Source organism: Cygnus atratus, chromosome 2, assembly GCF_013377495.2.
Source record: "Cygnus atratus isolate AKBS03 ecotype Queensland, Australia chromosome 2, CAtr_DNAZoo_HiC_assembly, whole genome shotgun sequence".
Taxonomy (NCBI): domain Eukaryota; kingdom Metazoa; phylum Chordata; class Aves; order Anseriformes; family Anatidae; genus Cygnus; species Cygnus atratus.
Genome location: NC_066363.1, coordinates 6,144,838 through 6,160,211, shown reverse-complemented (window position 1 = coordinate 6,160,211; position 15,374 = coordinate 6,144,838). Strand labels below are relative to the sequence as shown.

At 42.1% G+C, this 15,374-nt stretch overlaps 1 protein-coding gene across 17 annotated transcripts in view; it reads right to left on the bottom strand.

The window, feature by feature from the left end:
- LOC118251891 (sodium channel protein type 5 subunit alpha-like) overlaps positions 1-15,374 on the bottom strand; it is a 208,884-nt gene that overhangs the window by 34,513 nt on the left and 158,997 nt on the right. For all 17 annotated transcript variants that reach the window (XM_050709327.1, XM_050709322.1, XM_050709330.1 and 14 more), the window contains 2 exons: positions 6,674-6,828; positions 3,003-3,176 (listed from right to left, as the gene is read on the bottom strand). In XM_050709327.1, the coding sequence (XP_050565284.1) occupies positions 3,003-3,176; positions 6,674-6,828 (329 nt within the window). The remainder of the gene's footprint in view (positions 1-3,002; positions 3,177-6,673; positions 6,829-15,374) is intronic.

Genomic DNA, 15,374 nt, shown 5'->3' with positions numbered 1-15,374 from the left:
GTGGTTTGATTACTCCTTTCTCCCTTCCTTCCAAAGAAATCCGTTGCAAAACTTTATTGTATTGCAATGTATTTAAAAGCACTGTCTTTTTGTTTAGCTACACTTGCACATTTCTTTGAGATGCAGAGGCCCATTATCAGAGATCATCCTTTAGGGATTCCACATCCAGCAAAAATAGCCCTCAGTTTGTGGATTACTGTGTGTTTTGATGTTCAGGCTGTGCAAGACAGAACTTCTGTTAGTAATCCACAATCACGAGACAGAGCCTTTGCTGCTCCACAGGCCCAAATCAGTGTCAAAGGTCTTTCACTGAGCAGAATAAGTATGGGGAAAAATAATAATTCTTCAGCAATGTGCTTATAACCCCTCTGGGTTCACTTCCCATTTAGAAATAGTGAATACTTGCAAATTTTAAGATGGTTTTATGAATTATTCACAGCAGAAAAAGAGTTCTAAGTTGCATTTGTACAATGAGAAAACACAGATGATAGATGGTTTCCCATGTCCAATGAAAAATCAACCATCGCAGCTTGAATTTTGAATACCAATACCAAACTGCTAATGAAAAATTTGCAGATCAGGAATTTTTAAGTGAATAATTTTAAACAAATAAATTTAAGAAAATCAGACAAGTGGTTCATCTGCTTCTTTTTGAGCAGCTAATTCACCCATTCACTCCCTTCTGCAGCTCAGTTGCAGTGATTTGGTTCTCAAAGGACCAAAAGAAAATGTAAATTGAAGTAAAAAGTGTGCTGGAAAAATGACAGCATGTTACTCTGCCAATTCAGAGTGGCAGGGTGTGTGAGCAATAGGCTAGGAGAAGAGCATCTGTTAAACATGCTAAAAATATAGTACCGGTTCTCATAATCCATGTTGGCAAATAACTGTGAAGGAAATAATTGGGCATGGGGAAAAGCTTTATTAATTGGGAACACAAAAGGACAAACAATTTCCTAGAGTCAAGTAACCAAAACAACTCAAGGGTGGGACATCTTTTTGGCTAGCTTGGGGATCCTGCAAAAACAACATTTACATGTGGGTTCAGAAAATAAAGTCTAGGCCAGTGGGTTTGCTAGGGACAGGGGCAGTCCTGGGGGGCTGTGGTCTGCCTGCCTCCATAGCACTGGTTAATGCCCTGAGTGCTCTGGAAGTGGCAAGGACGTGCAGCTCCTTTCCCCATCCCACCCGAGGTTCTCTCCGCTATCTGACGTTACATTCACAAACCCCACCATGAAAAGGCAAACACGAACCTTAAATTTTTGGGCTACGTACTGACTTTGCATTCTTGTATAGCTCCTATTTCAAGTGGGATTTTTGCATGGAGGACAGAATTTCGCTCCATTTCTGGTTTACTCTCTTTGGTATTAATTAAACGCCATGCTTTATGTATACTTCTAATAAGGACAGAACTCATTGCAAACTGTTGGTAATACAGCAGAGCACCAAACTGCCTCAGTGAATTCACCATGCAAACTCTCGTCCCTGTCAGGAAGACCCCTACTTATAGTTGTGACAATATTCAGCTCTCATCTAGCTCTTCTAGTCTCCAGAAGTTCATTATGAACATTAGCTCCAACAACAAATTCCTGGAAACCCATATAATACTTTATATGAGTCCTACTAGTCCCATTTTACAGATGGAGGAACCAAGGAAGAACAGCTATGCCACTTGACCTAAACCACAGTAAGCACAGTTTTCAGGTTTGGGCTGTAACTTAGGAGCTGGTGGTTTCCAATTTTGTGGTTAGATAATTAAACCAGGCCTTCCTTTTCTATTGAAACTAATCTGTGAAAAATAAGTGCCTTCCCTTTAAGAGGTTTCCAAGCATGTATGTGAAGAGGAATTTATGACCTACAATTTATGTAAAGAACTTCCTTTTCATAAATCAATTTATTAAAGCTCTGGAGAAGCTTCCAAAGGCTCTGATCCAGCAGGGCACTTAGACGTGTCCATAACTTCAAACAAGTAAATCGCCCCATTGAAGTGCTTTTCTGGGCTGGCGCCAAAGAAAGTGCAGCTCTCCCCCGAGTCAAGGTTCAGACGTAAAATGGGGGAAAAAAATAATTTATCAGAAGTTTAATAAGTTACAGTCATGGCAGAGCTCTGCTAGCCTGCCACATTAATACCCTGAGCTAATAAGAAATGGCCTCGGGGAGATAATTGCCTCCTTATTGATACACTGTGATGAAACGTTAAACCTTATCTGGAGGATGCAGTGTTTCTGGCCTTTCTGGAATTCACCAGATCCCACATGAGATATTGTGAAACTTTGGGTTTTATGTGCTCGTACCTGCTGATCTTCTGCATGGGGGTCAGAAACAACTCTGGAGAGGGCATGGCTGGTTCTAGCAACACTCTTGGGGAACGAACTCCCTTTTATTCAACTATGTCTTGGTTTTAAAGATTGTTCTCTCAGGAGAACTAAGCGCAGAGACATTTCAAGGATTTAGAGTATTTTGTATGGTTTTGTAGTAGTGAAATCACTTTAGGTAGGGCTATTCACACCTTCTTCTGGACTCCTCCACTTGTGAATACTTGGGAGACTGAGCATCCCGCGAGGTGCTGCTGGCAGCCTCGCAGGGAAGCTCTGCCAAGGACAGCTTCTCTAATCTGCTGAGACTTGTGTGTCGAGGTCATGTGCGGAGCACTCGGAGGTAACCGGACCTTGTGTTAGGCGGGAGTGTGGGACGAGATGTTAAATGCTAAGAGAAAGAGCGAGTTCCTGGAGACTAGAGGGGAACGTGACTCACATTAGCAGGGTAACACCTCTGCACAGCGACATGGAGCCGTTTTCTCCACCCTGGCACACTGTGTGCTGGGGATGCACAGTTGCAAAATGGCGTCTGGCGACCTCCTTCGAGGTTCACCTAAGGTTGTTACTCGGAGTCAGAGCGACAGCTGTCATTTTGCAGACGCAAAGCTGCCAGACTTAACAGCCTCTCCTTATGCACACCATAAAATCACAACACAAGCAGCATTGTAGCTCCCAAATGGTACTTACATCTACAATGAGGAAGTCAAGCCAGCACCAGGCATTGGTGAAATACTTCTTGAAGCCATAAGCTACCCATTTCAAAAGCATTTCCAAGACAAAGATGTAAGTGAATATTTTGTCAGCGTATTCCAGCATGGTTTTTATGTTTTTTCGATCTTCAAGATAAATATCTTCAAAAGCCTGGAAGTGCAAAATATTGATTAAAAGCTTCTGCTGAACGATGTTGGAAAGCATCAGTGCTGCACGTAGTCTCATTTGACAGCACATCATGTACTGGCAGTGATTTCTGATATATTTTAATGTTACCATCAGAACGAGTGCACAGTCATAGATAGGACTGATCCTAACCTAATAGACAGAATCCGACCCTTACATTTAGTCAGACACGTCTTACTGCTAATGATGACAAATTGGGTTATTAACATGCTTACGCCCGTGTTACAGAGCACAGAGTTCCCTGGCTTCTGTTCAGCCATCACATTTCAGGTAGCTACAACTATCTGCCTCAAGAAATGCTCATTATTATTAACTTAACAGAGCAATTATGTTTTAAAGGTCAAGGTATCTATCTACCCATCTCATCTGTCTCCCTAACTAAGCTTGTGCAGTGCACCATCAAAAGACATTCAGCATCTGCATCAAGTACAAGCAACTTAATAACCCTTTTAAAATATTTACGATATAAAACAATGTGCCTACTAAAATAAAACAAGTAAAGTTGTCCCATAATTTAGCTTTCACTTTATAATGCACGTCAAATAAAAATGCAGGATCCCGGTGTCAGGGCAGCAGATATATGGCTCGGCTGGGAGCTGCTAAGTCGAGCAGTGGCTTCAGCCTGCTTCCCAGCTGATCATTATCCAGTCTGCCTCCGTGTCCCTCTCACTCGGAGGACCCAGGCTTTGATATATTTCTCTTGTCCTACTGCATGACCCAGAGCGCTTGGCAGCAAGAAAGCACAACGTTATTCGAGGGGGTCTGTGCTAATCGTCTTAATTATCTACATTTGAATATTCCGAGATCTCTCACTACTTTCTGAGGAACTTCCAAAAGTTAGAAATCACCCAGTGCCTGCAGATATCAGAAGCGTGCTGCTTGTCACTCAGGCAGTCACACTGGTCTTTTGCCTGCCAGGAAACAGTAATTAAACTGACAAGACAGCTCTGGCAGCCCGAGCCAAAGCTTGTCCATTTGTCCCCACACTTCAGGGTGACGTTTTCGCTGCGACCCAGTCTCCTATCTTGCCTTCAAAAATGATATTTCAAGGGTGTGAAAGAGCTGTTGGAGAAAGCCACAGAAAACAATACACAGACAGACTGGAGTTTATCGCTTCTGGTAGGGGCTTGCTCACTTTGTCAGATGACTTGCTGTACTTTGCAATTACTGCAAAAATAACAGCAAACTATTTAAAGTGGTTTCCTTCGCTCTCCTTGTTTGCTACTAACTTGTCAGAAAGCACATTGTGTTTGCTCTACCAAGAGCAGACCGTGAGCCAGGAAGCAGCTTAACAAGGGGTGAAAAATGTGCTACCTGAATGCCCCAGGTGCACCGTGCTTCTGAGCAACCTATGGACATTACCCAAAAGATTAAATTAAACATTAAGGTTATTTCTTCTTAAAAAAAAAAAAAAAAAGGGGGGAACTAAACAGGATACCTGCAGTGTTATCCACATTTACTATTAAAACACAGACTTCCAGTTTGGGTGTTTGTGGCTTAAATGCACAAGAAAGGTTTTCAGACCTTTTGCAGTAAGCTGTAGACCAGCTTACTTACCACCACCACCTGTGGTGGTCTAACCACCACATGCGAATATACATTGGTTTTTAAACTCCCTTAAAAACTTAGCACGTTGCAGGGGCATGGCCAGATGAGCTCAGTTTTTGGAAAAGCTCACTCCAGAATAACAGAGGGAAAAAAAAAGTGTGTGTTCCCTCCCACATGTCCAATCCCTATCCTGAAGAACAAAGCTGATATGTTGAAGCACAGTGCAGGTACATGAGAAAGTGCAGCGAAATTTGCCCTTATACAGAATTGTACTGAGTAAACTGAAAATAAATTTTTAAAAAGGCAAATGAATGTATTCAATGAAAACTAAATGAGATTTATATCACAGTCTTCAGTATCTAAGGCACTTTTAATTACATATGTAAGGAAGTGCATTTGTCTAAAGTGTATTATAGCAAATGACATGCCCCCTTTAAAATGTGTTAAAAAATTAACATGCTGATCCCCAAGCTGGTGCAAAAACTGTCAGACTCCATTGATTTCAGCAAAGCTATGACAATTGTCAGCAGCCTACTATCTGTACAAGTTTTTCAGCCTTTTTCTTCTCATAATAAAAGAAAATCCCCTGGGCAAAATTCCAGTCCATCCCTAGTGGTCCTGGAGAATTGTCCATTCCGTTCATTTTGCAACAACATTTACGCATTGCCATCTTCTTGCCTCCCTGCAGAGACTTTCTTTAAACTACATAAGCCTAGTACTTCTGTGTTTTCCTCTTATTTTTTAGGCCACTGACAATTTGCGTTTCCCTGTTCTGGAGTTTCTTCAATTAGCCCACGTCTTTCCCAAAGTGCAGTGCCCAGAGCTGAAGCCTTGTGCTCCAGCTGAGGCCTCCTTGATGCCAACTAGAGTGGAAGAACATGCTTATTTATACAGCCTAGTGGGGTGTTCGGCTTTTCTGCAGTGCTGTGATGTAGTTTCTTCTGTTCTGTTTGTTGCCTGTTCTCTCTCCAGCTCTTTTGAGTAAATCTGCTACCTTACCAGTCAGCCTGCATTTTGTCTTTCTGCCCTTGATTATCCCTGGTGAGATGAAGCAGGCACCTTTCTAAGGTCTTTCATTTAAATACTGAAGGCAGATTCATCTGCTAGGCAAAGTTAATCCTGAACTTCAGAAAAACACTGGTAACCCGTCCAAAGATGGTACTGCCTGTGAATTTAGTAGGTACATTTCTTAACCCCATCACTGAGGAGAAAATCCGTGATCACCAGACCAAAGTCCAGAGAACTTCCAATATGTCTCTTTGCCCTATGGCCAACTAAAACCCTGGGAGAAATCACATCAATTTCAGGGACATTCTTAACCATGTAAATGACCCATGCAAATGTATGTTCACTGGGAGCTTCAAGCAACAGCCTTAAACAGAGGTGCTTAAGTTTTCTAAGTGACCCTGGAGGAGACAGGAGGAGGGACAGAAAAGGCAAAGTTGAACAGCTAGAGCAGCAATCCTTGCTAAAAGCAGGCTGGATTTGGAGTAGAGTGAGCAAGCCAGCTTGCCAGCCCAAATTCTAGAAACTGCATGCTGGTTGCCACTGCCACAAAGAGCCCAGGGCTGATAATACAGAGTGGATAATCCCAGCACCCTGTGGGATCTCAGAAGATCCCTTATCAGAGTCATGGGCAATGACCAACTGGCCTTCTTGTGTGTGCATTCACTCGGCTCCAAGCAGGAGGTATCTGAGCACAGAAAGGTATGTTGGGTTAAGCTAAGGTGCATTCAGAACATGATACGCATCCACCAGCTCCATTGGTAGCTCTCTGATTCACTGCTCACTGTGCTTTGCTTTGAGAAATGAGCAATGAGGGTTCATAAAATCTTGGATGCACCTAACCTCAGGCCACCTTCTCTTAGATCCACATCTACTTACAAACAACGAGAAAACCCTGTCACACTTACCAGGGCTCCACTGCTCAGCAAGATCATGAATATGATGAAAGTTTCAAACCAGTTGTGTTCGACAATTCTGTAGCACGTTTTCCGGAGCCTCCACCAAATTTTGCCTGGAAATTTTGAGATGTCCACTGAACAGCATGGGAAGAATCGCACACAAACTGAAAAGGAGAAAAAAAAAAACAAAAACCAAAAAACCAACAATTGTTAAAAAAAAGCTTGATTATTTCATAAATCTGCAACAAGTGCCTGCTAAACAAGATTAATTCCAGCAATATGCTACTGAATGGAGTGTCTCCTACCTATCCTCCCTCATTCTTCTCATCATCCTCTTCTGCTTTGCCTTCTATTTCCCCATCTCACTCCTCTATTCAAAAATATTCAAAATCACTTTAAACCTGCCCCAGTGGTCTCTCCCAGTGATTTTTGTGGTACAGAATATTTTGGTCGTGAGTCACCAGTGCCCCAGGTTGATCACATTGTGTTAGCTAAGCTCAGGCAGCCCTGCTGATCCGGTCTAATGACTCCAGCAGGGTATTACCAATAGTTTCCACATCCTTCTGAATGTAGGAAGGATATTTTCTTGGTATTACAGTACCATTCGAATTACTGATTAAAAGTGGCAACCTGATGAAAGGGAGATGAGGGGAGGTGGTGCAGCAATGCAGATGGGACCAATGTGCTGAAGAGACTCAGACAGGAAAAGCAGATTTTGATTTCTTGGTCTCTCATGAGCTTAAACAAGGCATCAGGTCAACTTTGGAAAGGTACTTTGGTGGATAAATCCCCTTTGACATCAGCAGAAATTTAGATATCCAGCCTCTGTCCACAGCAAGTTCCCTACTGTCACTTACAGCACTTTCTGACCTTAGCGAGGTGTTGCAATGACAAATATGATAGCTAAATGCCGTGGTGGTAATGGGGACCACAGAAGGATCTCTGCTGGCAAAACCTTGGCCATTTTTAGTCTTCTTAGCAACATTAAATTGCTATAGCAAAAGAGTATTGTTGTTAGTAACAGATAGATTGGTCTTTCCCATTTAAAAAGCACCACATCCATTACCTTGTGTTGGGTAGGAACTTAAAACTATGATGAGAGGACAACCTGGTAGCCAGGAGTTATCCTTTTCCAGGCTGGCCATTCAGCCTTACGTCAGATAATTCAACTCAAGTGTCAAAACATTTGCTGATGAGAACAACCCTTAGAAACTACTTTATCTCCAAAAAGCAAGCTTTTTACCCTGCATTTGTTGTATAGACAAATCCATGTGTTGTATAGAAAGAGACATTGCTGTGGAGTTTTATAGTCCCATCATAAGATGATAAATCACAGGCCAGCTGCTTCCTTAGCTGAAAGGTGGCTGAGGTCACGGACACATCTCGAAGCACACAACAACTGCTCAGAAGTGACAAGGGAGGAGATCTCACTCTGGTGATGTAATGCAATGCTATTGCAAGTAGAAATAATATTTAGGCAAGGCATGTGGGGAAGGAAAGAGGGTGAGTGCCAAGGTTACGCAGACAGCAGATCCTGTTAATTCAAGGTGGCATAACTGAGGCGCTCGAGCTACAAGTGATTTGCAAGGAGATCAAGTGCAAGTCCCAGGATGCCGGGATTCCCATGTAGCTGGAAGTGGGGATGTGCTGGCAGCTGGCTCTGCCAGGAGGGAGCAAGCTGCTAAGTCTGCCGTTCTCTTCCTGGCATTTTCTGTAAGGTTATATTAGCCCACATCCCTGCTATGGAGCAGCAGAGCTATAGGGAGCTGTAGGTTGTCACTGTCATCGTTCATATATGAACCACTCCCAGAGCAGCCTTTTCTCCCCCATCTCTGAGATGTTTGGAAGGTGTAGGTTCTTGGCTGTCTGAGGTTTTGGTATGGGACTAGCAGGATAGGAAACCCTTAATGCAAATGTAATGTGACAGTAATGCAAGTAACTACATGTCGTCTAAATACTTCCATCACACAGACCTGTACTCCCACTGTATTCTGGAATTCAGAGAAATTCTAGGCTGAGCTGAAATACATTAAATCAATTGAATTGCTTGAGAAGAGCATAATGCTAGGAGAAGATGCAACTGTAAGGACCAGATCTCTACCTCTTTGTGGGTCAGGTACTGCTCCAGCAAAGGAACGTTTTATCCCTCTAAGCACTTTAATCCAAAAAACAGAGAATTGTGGCAAAGGATAAGAAGTTATCATGTTAGTCAGAACTTTTTCTTAAAAACAGTACAGAGATAGTAATGTGTGTGAGTTGGGTATTTTTTAGGAAGTAGCTCCATGGAACAGAGTTCAGGTACCAGATCTGTGGTACCAGGATCCCTGAGCCCAACATCCTCCCCTGGCAGCTCTGCTTGGAAATGCCCATGCAATACATTCCCACCAGCAGGACAGGACACTGGGGGCTGCATCTCTTAGCAGTGCTGCCAGAAACCTCTTACACCATTTCTCACCCCACAACCAATGTGGTCACTGCCAGCTTGCAGACGTCTGGTCCACACTCCGTGCTGTTATGCAGGCTACCTCATGTTCAACTCAACTTGGCATCAGGTGGACCCAAGACTTGGGCTCAGATCCCTCATTTATCAATTAAACAGCCTAATGAGCAGGGTGTTCACAACTTAAGTGTGGATTTCTCATGTTAAGCAGAAATCCCCCTTTGTACTAGAGATAACCACTGCTTCTAGCAGAAGAAACTTTCCACAAGACTACCTTGTTCTCATACATACTTCAGAATATTTTGAAAAATCTGGATTTTTCTGACTTAAGACTTTGGTCTAAAAACTCTTCTCTCTTTTCTCCTAAATTACTTCCAAGATTCATACTTGGCATTTTAGACACTTAGATAAAGGCCTCCGCTCAGCTAGCCATAGACTTCACAAGCAGGACTGGAATAGGTTAATGTCTTCCAGCAAGTGGTTCTCCCCACCGTAAGATAGTTGGATAAAACATTCCTGGGAGAAGTCTGCTTCTGTTCTTCAAGTACACAGTGAGCTAACATGATTACCTGAGCCCAGGCATAGCTAAAATCAGGGAATCATCTTCAAATGAAATACTAATGAGCAGGGCAGCATAAGACCTTAAGTTATTTCATTTGTGATGGAAAATAGTTTTTAAATGGTAAAAACAGGCTATTGCTGATATAGTCAGCTTTCATCTGATAATCTACAGGTACAGAGAGCTATATTTAAAGACAGAAAGGCAGCTAGGACCACTAATCTTTTTTTTTTTTTTTTAAATGCTCTTTGATGGCAATTTCATGCAATTCTGCTCTGAAAAAAGAAAAAAAAGTCCATGTTACTGACAGTAATACCTTGAAAAATCCAAAATAGCCTCTCAGATGAGTCAGCCCAAAATCACAGCGCTATTAAATCCCATGCTTTTGATTGGGCCCAATTCAGAAATGTTTAGACCAGATTCTGATACAATTACTAATGTCAAGTAGCACTTCCGTGAATAATCATGCTGGTTGCAATTCAGATGAAATGCTATTTTTAACTACTCATAAATCAAACAGAAGAAAAGAAATCTGAAAGAAAAAGAAAACTGACCATAAATAGTTTTTTAATGAACAAAGTTCTATTTCCATTTTGAATTTTATATTTTCCCTCAGTTACTGCTCTTTAATACCTGTGCTTTCCTGGACTGTCTAGTAATGCTGGCAGCCTACTGTTCGGTGACCTTGACCCAAGCTTAAATGATGAATTGGAAGCCTTACATAGCACGACAAAAAAGTTTACTTGGCCTTGGTCCATGTTCCAAGAGTTGTTGATGGTGGATTTCTGTTTGTTTGTTTGTTTGTTTTCACATTTCTATGAAATCAAAATATTAGAAACATTCCAGTGTGTTCTAGGCATGATCTGGTGAGGGTCTGAGCAATCATAACTCCAGCTGACTTCTACAAGGCAAGTGGTCAACAGACTCCAGCTCTGGGTCTAGAAAGCTATTTACTTGATCCATGTGAAGAAGACTATTCATTAACACCTTTTAACACAGCAAGTGTCAAGACATGAATAAACCCTTTGGCATTTCTTACAACAGCATTACTCATGCTGCCTAGTCTAATAGATCTGTGCTATCCCCCTGAAATCAATGCTATTACGGAACTATATAGGGTTGCACAGAAGAAGCTGAATACCTCATGATTTGGTCAGGACTTAGTTTTGCCGCCCTGATTCATAGTGGGCTACATGTTTTTGGAGAGCAAAATGATTCATTTCCATTACAGCAGAAAAAGTCCCCCTCCAAAGGTCAAGCTATTTGCTGGCAAATCAGTGAAACTGTACTGAGCTCCGTTAGTGGTCACTTTGCCCAAGAACAATGGTTGTTTTCGATTCTCGTTTCAATATTATGTACCATTTCTCATGAAAAAGAGACCCATTACCAAGAAACCTTTCTAAATGCATTGGTTACCATGATATTATTTATTTTTTGTTTGCTTCTCAAAACAAGGGAATTGTTCCCTTCAGTCAGTGGGGTGTCCTATGGCATGACCACAAACTGCAGATTAAAATGGGTCCTATACTGCATTTTCCACTGCAGGTGTGACAGAGAAAGCTCTTAAGCATCTGCCACAACAATGACAAACTAAAAAAAAAAAAAAAAAAAAAGAAAAAGGAATTTAATTTACAATGTATTCTGTGTAAATATTCCTTTAGCTCTGCACTCACATTTTCTAGTCTGCTGCATTATAGTCATGGAGCTGTTAGACCTGATTGCATTACCTTGGTGCATTAGGAGAAAAATCTCCCTGTAAATGTGGGAGCTATGCTGCAATAACTTTCTCCTGCATGCACAATAGCCAGACTATTTATTTCAAGCTTATGAGCTAAGCCTCTACAAATCTACTGCTTGCTCATACCAATATATGCATTTAAATTTGCATTAAATTGTTAGATATGTTTTGGCTGGATTGGGCTCCATATTCTCTTCAGTAAACCTGGAAGACAAATTAATTTCTTGCATACTGTGGAGCAGTAAGTCTGGTACCTTGTGTTTAAACTACAATAATTTCATAGCTACTGTTTCAGAGAAGATCCCAATTATTAGGGTATTCATTTTTAGAACAAAACAATATTTTGCTTAGCTTTGAATATTGGTTATGATATTGCTTGGTTTGACACAAAGAAAATACAGCTTCCTTAGCATAAATTCAAGCAAGCAGGTATTCATAACTCAGTTTTAAGACACATATCTGTCAAACTGGGTTTCTAATGACTAGCCTGGCTAGCTGTGCATTGCTCAAGCAAGAAGGCAAGTCTGGCTTGGAGGGCACACGTATCTGCTGGCCCTCCTATCTGCTCCTTTTCTCATCCTCTGGCCCCACTAATCCTCTGGTGTGCATGTCTGGGTTTTATGCTGTGCAGCTCTAGGGCTAACACAAAAGAGTTTTGCTATCACTGCCTCCAGCATTCGGGTGCCTGAGATACACGTGGAGATTGAAGTCTTTCCTTGTGTACTACAACTGGGAGCTGCAACGACACAGCTTCTGACAGAGCCACAGTCTGCCAGGTGTTTTCACTCTTCCAAAGTCTTTACAAGGATGTGATTCTTGTTTATCCACTGCTACTCTCCTCAAAACATACCCTCCTGGAGGTCACTGCAACTAACAGTGTGATGCCTTGAAGCAAAGGCAGTGGGCAGCCTGGTCCACCAGTGCTGTGAGCCCTGCTCTGAGCAGGGGGTTGGACGAGTTGAATCTGGAGGTCCTGTCCACCCCGACTTACTCTTTTTCTCCACAAGTGATGGGACGATAAGTGTTTTCTGAGGTCTGAGAACTCTTTACAACAAAATACTAGCATGCCCTTCCTGACCAAAAAATACCCTGTATCTCAGGTATTATGGCTAGAGAAAAGAGACTTTCAAACTTAGGTTTGTTCCATATATATATATATATATATATATACACACATATATATATATATATATTTTTTTTTTCTAGGATGACACAACATATTTTGCTGGGCTTTGTTTGGTTTTACTCAGCTTTCAAACCTCATCTGGTGGCACAGCCCACAGCTCAGTCTAGATGTGTTCAGTTTAGCGGTCTGTTGGAGCTCCTCTTGGCTTTTGCATTTCTGCACGGCTGCTAAGAGCCGCTGGGGAGGGCATGACGCAGACCCCACCATTAACCAGAATAACTTCAGCGCTTTCCAACTGCGATAAATGCTCCTACGCGGTCACATGAAAACCTGGTTGTGGGCGTCCTGGGCGTCACGAGTTGCGATCAACCGCGTGTTGATCAAGGTAGCTTATTCTCGCGCAACCATCTGACCATATCCCCTTGCCAGCGGGCCGTGCCCGGGGAATTACACTTGAGGACTTGTTGGAAAACTTTCTCCTATTAGGGTCTGGGAGAGAGGAGTATGCTGCGGCCAGGGGCTCTCTTTGGATGACCTTCTGCGGGACACAGAAGATAATGTCCAAACAGACAACAATTTTTGGTGCGGAATGCATACCAATGGAGGTAACAGCACTGGAGTGTTGCAAGGCATCTGGAGGGAAAAATACCCAAATAGCTGGCATTGCCTAGATGTTGCTTTCCCATCAACTGGCAACAAGAATGATCTCTCCATTTCTATCAGGTTTTTCCCAGCAATACTTGACCTTGAGCTGTGACCCTACCTTGACTCCACATTTCCTGACCCAACAATATTCCCATTTCAGCCTAATCAAAGCTATTTTGAGATGATAACAAATTAACAAGTCTCCCCAAGAAAAACGACCTATGGCTAATCTGGGTCACCCAACTCCGGGAAAACTCTGACCTCAGCAAACTTTCAGCAACTATTTCCAGAACGTGTATTATCTTTGTGCCTTTGTTATCTGAAAAAGGGGGGTGAATCTGGAACATATTTGTCCAGGACACAACCTATGCTGAATGTGTTTAGAAATGTTATAGTTTGCATTTAGATAGCTGGTGAGCTAACAAGGTAAGAACTTAACTCTCCCTCTCACCTCTCTTCATTTTACCTAATATTCTTTCACAAATATTAGCTGGCCATTCTTCCGAATATTCCAAATATTGTATCTCTTTATTAGAAGATGGCAAAGGCAACACTAGATAAAATAGCCCAGTGCTTGCCCTTCAATAATTCCATTTTAGTACTTTTATAACCTTGTCATGTCTTAGCTAAATAGACTGGTTTTGTTTTGCTTTGCTTCGTTTTGTTTTTAACCAGACTGAAGTGATAGCTGCATGAGGCTTAATTGCGATGCTAACTTTGAGGGAAAATATTGGAAGGCATTTAATAAACAAAGATTATGGGAAAATACTGTGGTTTTCTCCATAAATACAAACAAGTCCTAATGTCATTGCAATAAAAGTAATTTGGACTTTCAGTTTATGTCCCTCTGACTTGAAGTTCAATGAGGGAACACTCACGTGCCAAGTTTACGCATTTTTGCCAAATCCATGAGCAATGCAATCGCATTTAGCCTACACAGTAGCCTCTGAAAAATCCGCATGGACGCATTTTGCCTGGAAAGCAGAGCAGATGTACTGGGGATGCCATTGCCTGCAACAGCTTCCCCAGTGCCCCCAGCCACCATGCACAGGATCATGGGCTGGGAGCAGCTTCTGCTTCAGTTCCCGTTTAGCGCCAAAGGCTCAGCTGGCCATAGCCTGGGAGAAGAGGAGGACACCCTGATTTCAGCAGAGGCTGGTGATGAACTAGGAGAGGAGAGGAATAAAAGGCAGCAGCAGCCATGTTGTGCTCAGGGGGAAGGGATCAGGAGCCAGAACGATGGATGTGACCAAGGGTAAGCCTGGGGTTCATCCCAAAGCTCAATTTCTACATTTCTCTGTGGTCAGGATGACAGGTGGGCTTCAAAACTAGGTTAACGCTTCCAATGATCCACCTCTTGCCACTGCTACCCCACGTCCCATTGACATTGGCTTCCAGAAAAATGTGTGGGTATTGGCGTGGGTCTGCATGATGGAGATTCGGACAGTTCTGGTTATTTCAAGAAAGAGAAAATTACAGAATGCAGCTGTGCTGGGAATGACCCAGGGCTGTGCACTGAATGAAGTGATGGGCTGAATGATCCAAGCCTTATTTGTTTTAAAAAATGGAAGGTGATCCTGGCCAACCACGGTTTCATCATTTGTAAACTGTCTGGCATTTGACTGGCACTGGTCTTATAACACAGGCTTGTTTGTGCAATTATATAACATAATTTCTCACTTTGCAGTGCACAACATAGATTGCTGCTCACTGGTCTCATTAAGAAATATATTATGAAAGAATGAAAACACCAGATCTAATCTCTAAATATTATTGTCTCGGCCAGAACAGTTACAGCACAGTACCATGCTTTCTTCAGTCAACTGCATTAATTTTTGGCTACTGCTTTTAAGCAAAGCTGCCAAAAAATGTTTAGATTCTAGGGACATTTGTAAGCCCTGCAGGGCTCCCTTACCTCATTCAATCATCTTTCTCACACATATAGAGCTGCACATTTTTGCTGACTTCAGGGGCATTCATATACCCAGTAAATCATTTCTGTCTGATCCCATCTGAGCAGCTCTGTTCTTACTTATAATAACCCTTGAATTTTCAAGAGAATATGCTAACATTCAGCTAACCCTATTTTTCCTAACCCAGTTTTAAAGGAAAATGAGGAATCTTACTGAGATAATATTTTGAATAGAGCTCACTCAGAAGAAGAAAACTTAGAATGTTATTTTCCTTTCAAACGTAGCTAAA